At 38.2% G+C, this 18,785-nt stretch overlaps 1 protein-coding gene across 1 annotated transcript in view; it reads right to left on the bottom strand.

Moving 5' to 3' along the window:
- Window positions 1-3,563: 3,563 nt before the first annotated feature.
- PPA1 (inorganic pyrophosphatase 1) overlaps window positions 3,564-18,785 on the bottom strand; it is a 37,944-nt gene continuing 22,722 nt past the window's right edge. The window contains exons 6-11 of the mRNA XM_055325753.1: window positions 17,773-17,899; window positions 12,309-12,436; window positions 11,951-12,036; window positions 5,670-5,739; window positions 4,601-4,643; window positions 3,564-3,918 (exon numbers count right to left, since the gene is read on the bottom strand). Of these exons, the coding sequence (XP_055181728.1) occupies window positions 3,887-3,918; window positions 4,601-4,643; window positions 5,670-5,739; window positions 11,951-12,036; window positions 12,309-12,436; window positions 17,773-17,899 (486 nt within the window). The 3' untranslated portion in view covers window positions 3,564-3,886. The remainder of the gene's footprint in view (window positions 3,919-4,600; window positions 4,644-5,669; window positions 5,740-11,950; window positions 12,037-12,308; window positions 12,437-17,772; window positions 17,900-18,785) is intronic.

The following is an 18,785-nucleotide window of genomic DNA, read 5'->3' as shown; positions in this document are numbered from 1 at the left end:
TACAAGATTCTCTTATCACTTGTATATTTTGAATATCTTTTCCATACCAGCCCATGCAGTGACTATTCTTTAACTGCTACATGGTACTGATAACATATTTAGCCACTTCTGAACTGGACAATTAGATGTTTTTCCGGGTTTTGCTGGACTAAACAAAGCCACCATACACTATGCACTTGGTTGACTATTCTTAGTCAACTGGAATGAATTCGCAGAGCAGAATTGCTGACTCAAAGGGTAAGTGTGAGTTTAAAATTTTGATGGAGACTGCCAAATTGATCTCAGGCTTCTTTTTAAATTCAGATTGCCACATAACCTTGTGATTTTTTCATTGCTTAATCTTACTTCTGATGAGTATTTTCTGTTAATTTAAAGGTTTTGTAATAACTAAAGGAAAGATTCCAAAGACTAGCAGAGGGAACAATGAACTATATGGTAGTGAACTCAAGTTCCTAATTCTTAAATATTTGCCCACCACAAAGCAACTTGTATAGCATTCTTGTCATTGTAAAAGCTAATTCCCTTCTGCCCAGACTCCCAGAAAGCAATAGGGGCAGCTCTTTCTAAATATAAGGAACATTCTGTGTAAAAGAACAGTTTAAGCCCTCACAGAGAAAATATACTGATCAAATAGGACATAAGTGCCTTTATAGCTGTAGCACATGCAGGCTTAGGTTCTGATGGTGAAAATGCAATTCGAATTTCCAGTGGGAGTTCTCAATCAGACGCTTTACACAGCTGGGCCTGTTTCAGATTCCCTTATCTGGAAAAATGCATTGCTCACACTCACTGTTGTTGAGATTACAATTATGAACAACAGTCTCCATCGAGCAAGCCTCTCTTACCACCCTGGCACTGTGTAAATCCTTCACCTACATTCCTTCCATCCTGTGATGGCTTCATGATCATCTTACAGATGGAAAAACTAAAGCTCAAGTAGGTTAAGGAATTTAACCATGGTGATATAGTCAGATTTGACTTCTAAGTCCGTGGGAAAAAAATTCAATCATTTGCTGCATTGAAAACTGTCAAAAACCTTGCTGACTGATTCCTAACTAGTGGGCCAATTCTTTTTTTTTTTTTTTAAGATTTTATTTATTTATTCATGAGAGAGAGAGAGGCAGAGACACAGGCAGAGGGAGAAGCAGGCTCCATGCAGGGAGCCTGACATGGGACTCGATCCTGGGTCTCCATGATCACGCCCTGAACCGAAGATTTTATTTATTTATTCATGAGAGAAAGAGAGAGGCAGAGACACAGGCAGAGGGAGAAGCAGGCTCCATGCAGGGAGCCTGACGTGGGATTCGATCCTGGGTCTCCAGGATCGCGCCCTGGGCCAAAGGCAGGCGCTAAACCGCTACGCCACCCAGGGATCCCTAAAGCAGCCATCTTAAAACTGCAATTAGACTGTCAATTAGAAACGCCCTTGAAGTAAGTTAAAAAATAGAAAATCTCAGCAAAGAAATAGAAGTTATAAAAAAGATCAGAATAGAAACCATAGAATTAAAAATACAGTAATCTAACAGTTCCATAATAACAGAATACCTGCTGGCTAGGTTCACCATGAGCTTGGAGATGACAGGACAGGTTTCACAAACTCAAGGACAGAACACAACACAACTCATCCAGTCTGAAACAGAGAGAAAATAGGTGGGAAAAACAAAACAAGAGCCTACGGACTCATGGACAGCAGCAAAAGATCCAACCCTGTATCATTAGGGTCCCACAAAGAGAGGAAGAGTACGGTTGGGACTGAAAGTATTTGAAGAAATACTGCTAAAAAATTCCCACATCTGGTGAAAGACACAAGTTTACAGACCTAAGCTGAGCAAACACCAAACAGGATAAAAAGCAAAATAGCAGTAATTATCTTACATGTGAACTAGTACAGCCTTTTTGGAAAACAATCTTGCAGCTTCTTATGAAACTAAGCACGCAAAAAAAAAAAAAAAAAAAGAAACTAAGCATGCATCCATCATTTCACCTAGCAATCACAGTGACAGGTGATGCTGACACACCGATGTGTCTGGGAATGTTCACAGCAGCTTTACATGTAATAGCCAAAAATTAGAATAAGCCTACTATGGAATATTACTTAGCAATAAAAAGGGATGAATAAAAAGCTATGAACTATTGATACATGCAACAATTTAGAAGAATCTCCAGGGAATTATGCTGAGTGAAAAAAGCCAATCCCACATGGCCACCCACTGTGTGGTACATTTATATAGTATTCTTGAAATGACAAAATTGTAGAAATAGAGGACAGATTAGTGGTTGCCAAGGGTTAAGGATGAGGGTGGGGAGAACCTGTAAGAGGAAGGTGTGGTTGTAAAAGGACAAGACGAGGGTATGCTGTCAGAACTGTTCAATGTCTTAGGGCACCTGGGTGGCTCAGTGGTTAATCAGCTCAGGTCATGATCTCAGGGTCCTGGGATAGAAGCCCTGCTCTCTGCTCAGCAGGGAGTCTGTATCTTCTCTTTCCCTCTGCCCCTACCCCCACTCATGTTCTCTCACACACTCTCTCTCAAATAAATAAAGTGTTAAACAAAACAAAACAAACCTGTTCAGTGTCTTTTTTTTTTTTTTTTTTTTTAAATTTTTTTATTTTTATTTTATGATAGTCACAGAGAGAGAGAGAGAGGCAGAGACACAGGCAGAGGGAGAAGCAGGCTCCATGCACCGGGAGCCCGATGTGGGATTCGATCCTGGGTCTCCATGATCGCGCCCTGGGCCAAAGGCAGGCGCCAAACCGCTGCGCCACCCAGGGATCCCCTGTTCAGTGTCTTGTAGGATGCCAGAACATACATGGGAGATTCGGTTGTACAGAACAATATGCCATACAAACAAGCATAGGTAAAACTGGAAAATCTGAATAAGATCAGCAAACCAAATCAAAGCTAGTGTCCTAAGTGGTCATATTATACTATCGTTTTGCAAAATCATATCTTTGGAGGAAATGGGAAGGTATAGAGAGACTCTCTTTCTTACAATTGCATATGGATCCACAATCATCTCAAAAAATTTCCATTGAAAAAATTTACTTAATACAGGCCATTACATGAGTAACATCTTATTTACAAATGAGGAAACCAAAGCTGGGTAGTGGGTTAACTGACCTAAGATTACAGAGTTAAAAGCAGATGGGCTAGGATTGAAAATTCAGGTCTGTATAGCTCCAAAAACCACGACCTTAATCACAAAGCTATTTGGAGTGGATATCTCAGAATACAACACAAATGACTTAAGAATCCAATTTGCTGATTCAAGAAGTAAAAAAAGTATATCATTTCAAAAGGTGAGCAAAGTTTTGCTTTTCACTAATAGGATAGAAGTTTAAAAGCTTTTGCTTTATAATAAGATGCTAGGAATCAGTAGGAATATAGTATCAAGACTACTGTAAACATAAGGGATTTTATTCTCAGGTTCCTAAAAATAAAGTCAGTTTTAGTCTAATAATTTTGAAATTAAATTATAAGATCATGGATAGAAAACAAACACCAAATAGCACGCATGCCTGTTTGGTAATATCAGGCTTCAGATTAAAGTAAAAATATTATAAATGAAGTTTCAGCAAAATAATTTTATTTTCTAACACATGGTAAACATATACATCCAATATGCACTCATCTTGCACATTTATTCACAAATGACTTCCAAATTACAACTGCTTTGATATTGAAAAGTGTACTAACAGTTATCTTAGTTGAGATATGAAGAATGCTTTTATATATATAACATCCTGAATATATTGGTCGCAGCAGAATTTTGCTTTAGTTAGATTAGTTCTATGAATTTAAAGTTTTGAAAAGCTACTACTTTTGCATCTAATACTCCACATGAATAGGATGCAGGAATATCAAGCTTGTATTCCACAGAATATTCCTTAGTTTTTCTGGTGATGGAACCACTTATCCACTGCATTCAGAGAAAAGAAAACCAAATTAGAATCTCTATTAAGATTCAAAAATTTTAAAATAATAATAAAAAAATCAAAATACAGTCAAACTATAACAAAGAATACCATACTTGCTTTAATGTATACTACCATGGATTACCTTAAAACAAACTTACACCTAAGTTTCACTGCAGCAAAAACAGGTAATTTAATCACAGTGTTTTGGGCTTTCTCACTCTTGATACTAATCAATATATATGTGATTCTCACCAGAAGACTCTTACAGAGAATTCTTTTTTTTTTTTTTAATTTGAGAGTGAGCGAAGTGAGAGGGGTCCCAACAGAGTTGCCCCCTACAGAGAATTCTAAACCTAAAGGGAGAGAAAACTGCTTTCTGGGTGAAGCAGCTGGTGGCCTGATGGGGATCCAGAGCCCCACCTGCTCCAACATCCATAAGGCATCTACCTGAAACCCAGAGGGGAACAGTGGGTCATGGTTTGGGAATTGCTGTGATGGGGGGTGGTGTGAAAGGTGGTGTTATAACCATCTTTCTTCCCACATACTTATGGAACTCTAAAAATGTTTCTGCCCCCCCTCCTTCTCTTTCTCTGTGGATGTGGTGTGTAATACGTATCTGTAGATAGATATAATTTTCCCACACATACACTGTTTAGTGTAATTTTACTAGAATATAGATCTTACCATCTGTTGGTACTGTGCAGGCAGATTCGCATGGTGGCGGTAACTAAAATAAAATATTAAAATATATTAGTCTAATTCCAGAAAACAAGTAAGCTAAAAAAAAAAAAAGTATACCAATAAAAAAATTAAAAAGAATCTGAACTGAAGAGAACTTTCCCAATTTTTAGGTCCTAAAAATAATTTATAACATGTAGGAACAAGGCAAGGTTTATTCAACTACCAAAAACCAATTCAGGCCTCTTAGCTTTCAATTGCACACGGGAGAATAAAATAGAGATGTTGCTTGAAATAACTGATTGATGCTTATATAATGATTTTATATATACATACATATACATAGAAAGTAGACAGAGTATTCTCATTGAAAAGTTATATTAACTAATGGTTTTTGTCTTCCAATTTTTCTTATTCACCTCAACTTTGTCAGGATTCATATATAAAGATAAATCTAAATATACAGGCTTCAATGTTTTTTCCTTGTACCATACCCCATTTACAAGGCAGTAGAAAGTCAGACTTCATTTTCTTTTGTTTTCCTTATTGGATATCATAAATGAGAATAAAATTACCTCGTTCAGTCTTTTGGTTAATCTAAATCAAATAATTAAAAATAATACAAGCTAAAATTCTTTCTTTCATGTATAGTCTACTACCTTACAAGAAAGCCTTTTCTAGGATTATGAGCCACTCCCGCATGGTGCCTGAAACTTGGCCACTTTCTTAGTCCTTGCTATAACCAAGTCCAGTAAGTTCCCGTTAATTCCTTTGGGAAAAAGGGCTTATGATAGGTACACAGGTATTTGGGTTAGTTAGTACATTCTGGAATCATTTTGATTGTTATAATTGTACTATTTTCCCATTTAGAATTGACTGGGGCCCTTCCCAGCCTCTCCCTTCAGTCAACTGTCTACTTGGGTCCGCTCATGGTTTGTGGTTTCAAGACCTCACACAATAACATGCATGCAGGAGGAACTCCAATATTTGTTGAGAGAAGTACTTTCTCTCCCCATTAGCATCATATTTTTTTAGCCACCAGGTATGCTCTCGTTCAAGGAAAAGTTTTACATACAGCATCCACAATAGCTTTGGCAGCATCAGGATCACACTTGAAGGGGCTCTCAGACACCGTAGTATTCATGCTATCAAACAAAACAGAAGTAGTCATGAGTCACAGTAACAAAGCTGGTCTCTTACTAGTTAAAAAACAGCAGGTTGAGATGGTAGACCAGATGAGATTCAAGTCAGGTTTTCCTGAATCTCAAGTTTACTCAAGGTGTAGGACACAAAATCAGTATATACAAAAATCTGTTGCATTTTCCACACACAGTAATAAACAATCAGAAAGAGAAATTAAGAAAACAGTAACATTTACAGTTACAAAAAGAACAGAATATCTAGGAATAAATTTTTTAAAGTAATCTCTATGTCCAACGTAGGGCTTGAATTCATAACCTCAAGATCTAGAGTTGCATGCTCTCCTGACTGAGCCAGCCAGGCGTCCCAATTTAACCATGGAAAGAGCTGTATGCTGAAAACTATAAGACCTTAATAAAAAGAAATTGAGGAAAATACAAATAAATGGAAAGATAGTCCATGCTCATGGACTGGAAGAATTAATATGGTCAAAATATTTATACTACCCAAAGCAATTTACAGATTCAATGCAATCCCTACCAAAATTCAGTGGCATTTTTCACAGAAACAGGACAAACAATCCTAAGATTTATGTGGACCCACAAAAGACCCTGAATAGTCATAACAATTTTGAGAAATAAGAGCAAAGCTGGAGGCATCACACTTCCTGATTTCATGCCACAGCGATCAGAGCAGTATGGTATTAGCATAAAAACAGATACATAAATCAAAGGAACAGTATAGAAAGCCCAGAAATAAAATCCATTTGTATAAGGTCAATTTATTTACAAAAAAGGAGCCAAGAATATACAATGAGAAAAGGGCAGCCTCTTCAACACATGGTATTGGAAAAACTGGACAGCCACACGCAAAAGAATGAAACTGGACCACCGTCTTCTATCATACACAAATGCTATGTCAAAATAGGTTAAAGACTTGAATGTAAGACCTGAAACCATAAAACTCCTAGAAGAAAACATAGGCAGTAAGCTCCTTGACATCAGTCTTGAGGATAAATTTTTGGATTTATCCAAAAAGCAAAGGTAAAAGCAAAAATCTGTAAGCTGGAGCACTTCAAACTAAAAAGGCTTTGGCACAGCAAAGGGAACCATCAACAAAATTAAAATGCAACCTACTAAATGGGAGAAAATATTTGCAAAGCATATATCTAATGAGGGGTTAAGATCCAAAATATATAAAGAACCCAAACAACTCAATAGCAAACAAAATCTGATTAAAAAATGGGTAAGAGGATTGGATAGGAAATTTTCCAAAGAAGACATACAGATGACCAATAAATACAAAAAAACATGCTCAACATCACTCATCATCAGGGAATGCAAATCAAAACCACAATGAGGTATCACCTCACACCTGTTAGAATGGCTGTCACAAACAAGGTAAGAAATAACAACTGTTAGTAGGATGTAGAAAAAATGAAGCCCTTTTGCACTCTTGGAGGAAATGCAAACTGGAGCAGCCACTATGGAAAACAGTATGAAGAGTTCTCAAAAAATTAAAAATAGAACTACCCTATGATCCAATAATTCCACTTCGAGTATTTATCTGAAGAAAGCAAAAACACTAAATGGAAAACCTCATGCTCTGTAGCAGGATTTACAACAAGACACAGAAACGACCTAAAGGTCCTACAATGAATAAAGAAAGATAAAGAAAATGTAGTATATACACACACAATGGAATATTACTCAGCCATAAGAGAGAATGAGATCTTGCCATTTGTGACAACATAGATGGAACTTGAAGGCATTATGCTAAATGAAATAAGTCATACAAAAAAATAAATACCATATAATCTCACTTATATGTGGAATCTAAAAAAAAACAAAAAACAAAACAAAAAAAAAACCCGAAGTTCATGGATATAGAGAACATATTGGTGGTTACCTGAGGTGAGGTGAAGGGTGAGCGAAATGGGTGAAGGGGGTCAAAGTTGCCAATTATCAGTTATGACTAAGTCATGAGTATGTAACTATAGTGACTATAGTTAATAATACCATATTGCATATTTGAAAGTAGCTAAGACAGTGAATCTTGAAAGTTCTTATATCAAGAAAAAAAAATGTTGTAACTATGTACGGTGATGGATGTTAACTGGACTTACCATGATCATTTTGTAATAAATACAAATCGACTCATTACACTGTATACCTGAAACTAACACAATGTTATGTCAATTACATCCCAATGAAAAATAATTTTTTTAAAAGTTGAAGATGGTAGACCAGATGAAAGTCAAGTTTGATTTAGTTGAAAGCTTTCTCCACCTATATTATATATTCTATTTATTTTGCCAAGGCATAGTTATTCTTTTTTTTTTTTTTAAGATTTTATTTATTTATTCATAGAGACACACAGAGAGAGAAAGGCAGAGACACAGGCAGAGGGAGAAGCAGGCACCATGCAGAGAGCCTGACATGGTACTCGATCCAGGGTCTCCAGGATCACACCCTGGGCTGCAGGCGGCGCTAAACCGCTGCGCCACCGGGGCTGCCCAAGGCATAGTTATTCTTGTTGCCACTTTTATTCAAGCACCCAAAACAAGTTCAAATTTAGAAATGCCCTGTAATGACTGAATGCTCTGTAATTCTCACTGAAATAACTAGAAATGCAAATTAAAATGAGAAACATATCCTTCCTAATTAGACAAAAACAAAAAACTTATCAGTTCCTATCAGTGCTAGTGAAATATCTGAGATAAACTGTCCTAGTGGGAGCAACACCTAGTTCCCAGAGAAATATTTCTGGAAAATACTCTGATAAACTGTGTCCATGTGCTTTGATAGAAAAGTTTCACCTCTTAGAATTCAGAGATTTAAACAATGATCTAGGGATGCCTGGGTGGCTCAGCGGTTGAGCGTGCCTGCCTGTGGCTCAAGGCGTGATCCTGGAGTCCCAGGATCAAGTCCCATATCGGGCTCCCTTCATGGAGCCTGCTTCTCTCTCTGCCTTTCTCTGTGTCTCTCATGAATAAATAAATAAAATCTTAAATAAAAAAAAAAAGAAAGAAAGAAAAAAAAGAAAATGCAGACAATCATAAAATGAAAGCCTTCCTCTCCTCTCCAGATGACTGTCTTCAAAGGCAATTTATAGTTCTTATTTCCCCCAGAAGAAAAAAATTTAGATGTAAATACAGATGCTGGCATGTGGGTGGGTGGGTGTTTATCTTGCATAAATGGATCATATTAAATATACTACTAGGAACTTTGCTTTTCTCCCTTAACATATTTTGGATATCATTCCATATCAACATATATAGAGATTTTTGAATGTGCTAATTTCTATTCTATTACATAGATGTACATAACCATTATATTACATAACATTTTGTTATTATAAATGACACCGTCTTATACATGGATCTTGGTGAACTATGGATATATTCCTAGCAGTGGTGGTATGAAGAAATACATGCAATTTTATTTTTTTATTTTATTTTGTTTTATATTTTAAAGATTTTATTTTTTATTTATTCATGATAGACACAGAGAGAGAGAGAGAGAGAGAGAGATAGAGAGAGGCAGAGACACAGGCAGAGAGAGAAGCAGGCTCCATGCAGGGAGCCCGATGTAGGACTCGTTCCCGGGACTCCAGGATCTTGCCCTGGGCTGAAGGCAGGCGCTAAACCGCTGAGCCACCCAGGGATCCCATACATGCAATTTTAATTTCTGGGCTGGATCCTGTCAAATTGCCCTTTACAAAGATATACCCATCTATAGCTTAGCAGCTACATATGTATGTTCTTGGTATCCCTAGCTATCATCTATTTTTTTTTTTAATTTTTGCAAGTCTAATGGGTGATACCATTATCTTGCTGAATTGCATTTTTTCCCCAAGATTTTATTTATTTATTTTATTTGACAGAGAGAGAGTGAGCAAGAAAGAGAACATGAGCAAGGGCAGAGGGAGAGGGAGAAGCACATCCTCACTGAGCAGGGAGCCCGATGCAGGGTTTGACCCCAGGACCCTAAGATCAGGACCTGAGCTGAAGACAGACAATCAGCTGGGCCAACCAGATGCCCCTGAATTGCTTTTTAAATTATGAGTCAGATTGTATACCTTCTTCTATGTAAACTTCCTTCTCTTACCTTTTTTCTCTATCGAGTTGTTAGTCTTTCTTACCAACTTGAACAAGCTATTTAGCCCTTTGTTGTGTTTTGTTCAAATAAAAAAATACAACTGGGAAAAACTGTCTCTTGATACATAAAAATATCCGTATCTTGTATGGATTTTGAGTTTGTGCTCTGTTTCGAAAGGCCTTCCCTGCTATAAGCTAATAAAGAAATTCAATTATACTTTTTCGAGAATCTTTTCACATCAAAACTTATGTGTCTGGAATTGAATATTGATGTAAGTCAAGGGCTGCAAACTCAAGTACTAACAGACCTCACCCTGTTATCATAAAAGTGGGGAAAAGCTAAATGTAAGAAAAGGTGCTGAACTGCTTCTGAGGGGCACTCAGGGAGCCACCTGCCCAGTTACAGCACCTTTGAGACACAAAATGAAACAGCCAGGGGCACCTGGGTGGCTCAGTCAATGAAGCAACTGCCTTCAGCTCAAGTCATAATCTCAGGGTTGGGCCAGGCCTGCATCAGGCTCCTGATTCCCCTCTCCCTCTGACCCTCCTCCTCATTTGTGCTCTCTCTCTCTCAAATAAATAAACACAATATTAAAAAAAAAAAAAAAAGAAAGAAAGAAAGAAAAAGAAACAGGCAGCACATGGTGGCACATGCCACTATGCATCTCTGATAAAAGGATATAGGAGGGCAGGCCCGGTGGCTCAGCAGTTTAGCGCTGCCTTCGGCCCAGGGCCTGATCCTGGAGATCCGGGATGGAGTCCCACCCACATCAGGCTCCCTGCATGGAGCCTGTTTTTCCCTCTGTCTGTGTCTCTATGTCTCTCATGAATAAATAAAATCTCAAGGAAAAAAAAAAAGAGTATATGAGCAAGATCGAGATCTAGCCTGTTTTCTTAAACAGCCAGAGGTCCAAAACCCTCCACCTGTAATACTTTGTTATAAACTAAATTCCCCTACCTCTGTGGGTCTACCAAACTCTAAAGGACTGAGTGATCTGACTTTCTTCTTCAACATCAAACTTTCAGGAAAACAATATTACTAAACAGGACAAAGATAACTCCACCCCACCACCACTACCTCATTCCCCCCCCCCCCCAGAATTTTCCTGGCTATTTTCACATGCAAATTTCTTCTAATGAAATGGAAATGTTATTTACAAACATAGCTTCCTTTTCATTCAACAGATTTTATATTCTTCAATAGTCTTAAAGTTTTCTTCTTCTGGGTCCTACCGATGTCTTGTTTATACCGTGGTATGTTTTATTTCTTAAATACTATATTCTGTATGGGGCCTTTTCCTCCACTATAGTTTCTGTTACCATATGTATAGAAAGCTATCAAAATACACATATATTCATTTTGTAGTTGGTCACCTTGCTGAATTCTTTACTTTTCCTATTGTTTTCTGGGTACAAAATCATATACCTGTGACAGTTTGCTCCTCCTTTTCCAATATTCCTGCATCAAAACACATAATTTCCCTTATATACTTCACTGACTACTATTTCAAGAACATTAGTTAAGTGGTGATAATGGGCATTCTCTTGTCAATCTTTACATACGCAAGAGGAAGTATATGATCCTGACCATGGTTTGGGGGCCAGACAGGCTTTGATGTGAGTCCTAACTCTAAAACACTTATCAGGGGAGGACATTGGTTAAGTTTAATTTCCCTGCTACATGCTTGGCAAATATTCAACTGCTCACCAAATATTAGCTATTATTATTAGCAGTAGTAAATTTTGTGTACGTGGTAGATACTGGTTTTAGCTGCAGCGCATCTTACATATTTATATCAGAAAAACTTTGCACTCAACATTGTTTTACTCACTACATTCAGAGCACCCCGATATGAGGAAGCCTTTCGATACCCTCATGAAGCTCTGATCTCACTCTCCCTTTATGGTTTTAGTTTGTACTTGTTCAGAGAGTATCTTACGAGTACTTTTCAGTTGCTTACATATCTACCTTCCCACTCACTTTAGCACTGAATGACAAAACCAGTTATCTCTGTTCTAAGGGAATGTAATGATACAGCGTGCTTATGTCATTAAAACCTTTGGAGCAAGCTGATGTGCTTGTTGTGTTAAACATGCAGAGAAGAGTTACTACTTACCAACTGATTCCCTTTCCATCGATTTTCTTCGTCACTAATGCTCTCCAATAGTCATGAGTGCTTTTAATAATATCAATTGCAAAATCCTGTAATTTGAAGAGATATGCCTTACAAGGACAGATAAGTGTTCTTTCCTTGTTAGCAGTTTCCCAAAGCCTGATAACTCTGTCTTTTCTGAATTCACTTCCTCATGTCAAAAACAGAAGAGGACATTTAATGAATAAATCAATATTAAGGCTCTCACTTATGTCTTTAAACACTTGTTTTATGATCATATAGTCTTTAAATGGTTAATAAAATAGTTACATTAGTCTCAATACAAACAGGCCTAAAGCTATACGTCAAAATGACGCATTACCTTATCTTTAAATTCTGCATTGAAAGCAAACTGATTCTCTGGTTTTCCATCAGGAACCTTGTACCTTCTAAACCAGTCCACAGTAGCTTCCAGGTAGCCAGGTTTCAGCCGCTTAACATCATTAATATCTAAGAAGAGAATAAGCAGGTTGCAAGATGCATATATAATTATTCATGCAATAAAAATCTCAAGTATGTACTTTGAGAGAGCTATGAGATAGATTATCAACAAAGTAAAAGATAGCACAGCATTAGAACTAACCACCGTGTTATAAAGAGAACACATACACATAAAAAGGAAATCATCTAGTGACTTTAAGGGATCAATACAGTAGTAACTTCTATTAAAAGAGAGGGAGGAAAAATGACTGAGAGGGAGGAAAAATGACTGGGGACTGCATAAGGAAGGAACTGGTTTGGCAAGTGTAGGTAATTTCTATGAGAAGGGCAGCAGATACTAAAACAGACAGCCTGAGGGCTATATTCAGAGGCACATACCCCAATTACCAAAGATGAGAAAAAAGGGATTATACTGAAATCCCTTGACCGGTGACCTGTTAGATAAGGCTAGACTTCTCACTCTACAGGATAGGCATCTATATCACAATGCTGTGGTTCTGGCCAACAGAAAAATGTCCTGTTTAAAAAACTTTTCAGAGTGCCTGGGTGGCTCAGTCAGTTAAGCAACCAACTCTTGATTTTGGCTCAGATCATGGTCTCAGGGTTGTGGAATCCAGTCCCGTGTTGGGTTCTGTGGTTCTGCAGTTAGCACGGAGTCTGCTTGAGATTCTCTCTCCTTCTGCCCCTCCTCCAACTCCACTTACTGGTCTCACAACCTCTCTCTCTCTCTCTCTCTCTCTCTCTCTCTCTCTAAGAGGATCAATGTATTCAACCTAGTTGCTTTAGTGGATAAGCAGTCCTCTTCCATGGCTCTGTGTCTATCTCTCCCAAAGTTGTGGCTAGTCAAGAGTTCTCCCCATCTAGAAACTCCAGTAAACTCTTCAAATTATAATGGATGGCAGACAGATACTGTCTTGAGTTGACATTGTAGGAAAGCTGCATGCTACTTGCACCATGGGGCAGCCACCCAGAGAAAGAAAATGTTCAGGGTTCTAATAGCTTCTACTGCAGGGAAATGATGCCCTAGCAAAATGCCACTGACACACTGACAGGTGTGGGTGGCTTCACTAACTGTGGCTGGAGCATGCCACTTAGCACAAGTGCTCTTATGTAAGTAGCACATATGAAAATAGACATACTGATCATGAGAATCACTGTACAAAATTTTAATACAGAACTATCTGAAACTATATTTATCCTTTTTCTGACTCTCTCTGACTCTTCTTCTGTCATCATATTGCCTTCTGACTATAGGTGAGAAAGGTTCTCTCCTTTCAAGGACTCATGATTAGATGGGGCCCAGCTGGATAATCCATGATACTCTCCCCATCTCAAGGACCTAACCTTAATCACATCTGAAAGTCCATCTGCCATGTAAAGTAATCTATTCAGAGTTTCTGGGGATTAGGAGGTAGACATCTTTAGAAGGGGCGCAGCCTTATTCTGCTACTATAAAATCCTAGAGGTTTTGACAAATGCATAGTATCATATATCCACCATTAGTGTCACCATTTGTGGCAAGCAGAAGACTGTCCCCACTTAAAGATATACATACTCTAATTCCCAGAACCTGTGAATTTTTCATGTTACATGGCAAGGGGGAATGAAGGTTGCAGGTGGAATTAAGGTTGTTAATCAGCTGAACTTAAAACTGGAGATAATCCTGGGTTATCTGGGTGAGCTTAATCATAAAGGTCTTCATGTGGAAGAGGAAGGCAGAAGAATCAGGGAAGAAGAGATAAAAACTTGACTTGCAATTGCTGGCTTTTAAGATGGAGAGAGGACATGAATCACAGAATGTGGGCAGCCTTTAGAAGCTGGAAAATGCAAGGGAAAATATTTTTCTTTAGAGCCTCCAGAAAGAACACAATCCTGTGACATCTTGATTTTAGTCCAGTAAGACCCATTTCAGACAGGCAAGAGAAGGCCAATTCAATAACTAAAATGGATTTGATTATTAACTAGAGGCAAGATTAATATAAAAATAGTCATGATAGGGCAGCCCTGGTGGCTCAGCGGTTTAATACCGCCTTCGGCCCAGAGTGTGATCCTGGAGACCAGGGATCGAGTCCCGTGTCGGGCTCCCTGCATGGGGCCTGCTTCTCCCTCTGCCTCTCTTTCTCTGTGTCTGTCATGAATAAATGAATAAAACTCTTAAAACAAAAAAGTCATGATAATAAGACACAGAGTTACAAGGTATAAACATTTCTTTTTCAAAAAGGACTCAATCAATAGCCAAACTGTGGAAGGAGCCTCGGTGTCCATCGAAAGAACAATAGCCAAACTGTGGAAGGAGCCTCGGTGTCCATCGAAAGATGATGGATAAAGAAGATGTGGTTTATGTATACAATGGAATATTACTCAGCCATTAGAAACGACAAATACCCACCATTTGCTTCAACGTGGATGGAACTGGAGGGTATTATGCTGAGTGAAGTAAGTCAATCGGAGAAAGACAAACAGTGTATGTTCTCATTCATTTGGGGAATATGAATAATAGTGAAAGGGAATATAAGGGAAGGGAGAAGAAGTGTGTGGGAAATATCAGAAAGGGAGACAGAACATAAAGACTCCTAACTCTGGGAAACGAACTAGGGGTGGTGGAAGGGGAGGAGGGCGGGGGGTGGGGGTGAATGGGTGACGGGCACTGAGGGGGACACTTGACAGGATGAGCATTGGGTGTTATTCTGTATGTTGGTAAATTGAACAATAAAAAATTAATTTATTAAAAAAAAAAGGACTCAATCAAATTATAGCACTAACCCATACATTTTTGGCCAAGTGATTCCCAATAATGGTTCCCAATGATTCCCAAGACAATTCAGTGGGGGAAAGAATAAATGGTCTTTTCAAAAAATGGTGCTGGGACAAGTAGATATCCACGTCCAAAAGAACGATGCTGACCTCCTAATCCATAACATATACACAAATTAACACAGAAAAGATCAGGGACCTAAATGTGAGAGCTAAATTTATAAAAGTCTTAGAAACATAAGTATCAATCTTTGTGACCCTGGACTAAGTAGTGGTTTCTTAGATATGACACTACAAGCACAGGAAATGAAAAAAAAAAAAAAAAGAAAGAAAAAAAAGATAAATCAGACTACAGAAAAATGGAAAACTTGAGTGCTTACACTAAGAAAATTCAAGGACAATCTACAAAATGGAAAAAAATACAGGTAAATTATGTATTTCCTAAAGGTCTGGTGTCCACAATACATAAAAAACTCTTATAATCCAACAATAAAACATACCACTAGAATGGCTATAATAATAATAAAAAAAGTAACAAGTGAGCAAGGAAGTAGAGAAATTGGAACACTTATAGCAAGCTGGCAGGACTGGTAAAATGATGCAGCTGCTTTGGGAAAGAGTTTGGCCATTCCTGAAAAGGTTAAACATGAGAGTTTCCATATGATTCAGCAACTCCACTCCTAGGTATCTGTATCTGAGAAGATTAAAAACATTTGTCCAGGGATCCCTGGGTGGCGCAGCGGTTTGGCGCCTGCCTTTGGCCCGGGGCGCGATCCTGGAGACCCAGGATCGAATCCCACGTCGGGCTCCCGGTGCATGGAGCCTGCTTCTCCCTCTGCCTATGTCTCTGCGCCTCTCTCTCTCTCTCTCTCTCTCTCTCTCTCTCTCTCTGTGACTATCATAAATAAATAAAAATTAAAAAAAAAAGAAAAAAAAAAAAAAAAAAAAACATTTGTCCACATAAAAACTTGTTCAGGCATGTTCAAAGCAGCAGCATTATTCCTAATAGCCAAAAACAAACCAAATGTCTATCAACAGATGAATGGATAAGCACAATGTGGCATATACCAATGCAATGTATAGAATTCAGCCAAATAAAGGAAGGAGTACTGATACGTGCTACAACATGGATGCACCTAGTAAGCATTATGCTAATAAGTAAAAGAAAACAGACACAAAAGGTCACAAGTATATGAAATTCCAAGTATACGAAACATGCAGGATGGGGAAATCCATGGAGACAGACATGCAGATTAGTGGTTGCCAAAGCCCAGGAAGAGCAGGGACTAGGGAGTAACAACTTAGAGGGAAAGTTTTCCTTTCAAGTGATGAAATGTCCTGAAACTAGACAGTGGTGAAGGCTGTACAACCTTGTGAATGTACTATATGCCACCAAACTGTACACTTTAAAATGGTTAAAATGGTGAATTTTGTGTTAAGTGAATTTTACCACCAAAAAAAAAAAAAAAAGAAAGAAAGAAAGAAAGAAAAAAAAGGTGGGGGGGCAAAGGGAGGGGCGGCGGATGAAAGAAGTACTGATATATGTTAAAATGTAGATGAGCCTTGAAAACATGATGCTGGGTAGCCCGGGTGGCTCAGTGGTTTAGCGCTCCCTTCAGCCCGAGGTGTGGTCCTGGAGACCCGGGATCGAGTCCTCTGTCGGGCTACCTGCATGGAGCCTGCTTCTCCTTCTGCCTGTGTCTCTGCCTCTCTCTCTCTCTCTCTCTCTCTGGCTCTCATAAATAGATAAATAAAATCTTTTTAAAAAAAAGGAAGAGGGATCCCTGGGTGGCGGAGCGGTTTGGCGCCTGCCTTTGGCCCAGGGCGCGATCCTGGAGACCCGGGATCGAATCCCGCGTCAGGCTCCCGGTGCATGGAGCCTGCTTCTCCCTCTGCCTGTGTCTCTGCCTCTCTCTGTGTCTCTCGTGAATAAATAAATAAAATTTAAAAAAAAAAAAAAAAGGAAGAAAGAAAGAAAAAGAAAACATGATGCTACGTGAAAGAAGCCAGCCAGGCACATTATCATACGATTCCACTTGTGTGAAATGTTCAGAACAGGCAAATCCATAAAGACAGGCAATAGATTAGTGGTTGCCAGGGACAGCAGGAAGTGGAAATATCGAGGGATTGCTAATGGATATAGGGCTTCCTCTTAGGGTGGGGAACTTGTTCTGGAATTAGGTAGTAGTGATAGTTGTACAACCAAGTAAATATATGAGAAATCGTAGAATTATATACTTTAAAGCAGCAAAGTTTACAGAATGCAGATCATGTCTCAATAAAAAAAAAAAATTTAAGTAAATAAATAGAGCAACTGAATGCTAGTATGTGTGGAAGGAAAAAAGAAAACAGTAGACACAAACTACCAGATTTTTCCTTTCCTGGAACGAAGGAGAAAGTTTAGTTAACTACTAAGAAGTTCACTATGTAAAGTAACAACGCTTTGTTGAATATTTTGCTTCTCCATTCTTTAACAGTCTGAAGGCATGGGCTTATTCTTTATTGCTTACTGAAGCCAATTCTGTCATTATAGGTTAAGTTTGGTGGTGCGTAAGATTTGGATACAGACTTAGATCTTCAGATTTCCTTACCATTGTAATTGGCTGCATCAGGATCATCCACATTAATGGCAATGACTTTCCAGTCAGTTTCTCCTTCATCAATCATAGCCAGTATGCCCAGAACTTTCACCCTAATTATTTCACCTCTTGCACATACCTAAGAGTCAATACCCACAGTTAGGACCATACTACAGAATGAACCTTTGGAAGAAAAGTTTTACTTGGTAGTTAACAGGAAATACAGAAGATGCTGAATTTCTGCAAACTTACCTTAAGATTGTTCCTTTAAGCAATTTTTAAAAAGCTAAACAAGCAAATCCCTGTCAGTCCTATCAAAATTGAAAATAGGTACCTTATTATTATAGGCCCTAAGAGAGGAATAATATGGTTCAGGATAATTCCTACTTTTTGAACTGCCACTGTTTGTGCCAAAGAATAAATCCACCATAATGTCTCAAATTCATATTTAAATGTGTTTTCTTAAAATAAGTCAGTCAGAGAAAGAAATACCATATGATCTCACTCATTTGTGGAATTCAAGAAAGAGAAAAGATGAACATATAGGAAGGGGGAAAGAAAAAAAGGAGAGAAGGAAACAAATCATAAGAGACTCTTAGAGACAGAGAACAAACAGGGTTGCTAGAGGGCGGTAGATGGGGTAGGGGATAGATGGGTGATGGGGATTAAGAAGGCACCTGTGTTGAGCACTGGTTGTTTTATGTAAATGATAAACCACTGAATTCTACTGAAACCAATATTGCACTATATGTTAACCCGAAAATAAATAAATAAACAAACAAACAAACAAACAAACAAACGAGCTTTCTCAGCTTTTTATTTTATAGAAACGACTGAATTAGGCAAATCATATATGACTTAACTTTATGAGTTAAAAAAATGAATGACAGCCTTCTTTTTGGTTAACTATTTCCCTGAGCCTGAGAAAAACCATAAAGAAATAGAATTATAGTCATAATCTTAGAGCAGCCCTACTTGATAAAGAAATTCTGACCAATTGTCTCCAGCTCATGAGGTTATCTGGC

The sequence above is a fragment of the Nyctereutes procyonoides genome, unplaced genomic scaffold, assembly GCF_905146905.1.
Source record: "Nyctereutes procyonoides isolate TBG_1078 unplaced genomic scaffold, NYPRO_anot_genome, whole genome shotgun sequence".
NCBI lineage: Eukaryota > Metazoa > Chordata > Mammalia > Carnivora > Canidae > Nyctereutes > Nyctereutes procyonoides.
Note: the sequence above shows the minus strand (reverse complement) of the source record. Positions and strands in the feature narration are given on the sequence as shown.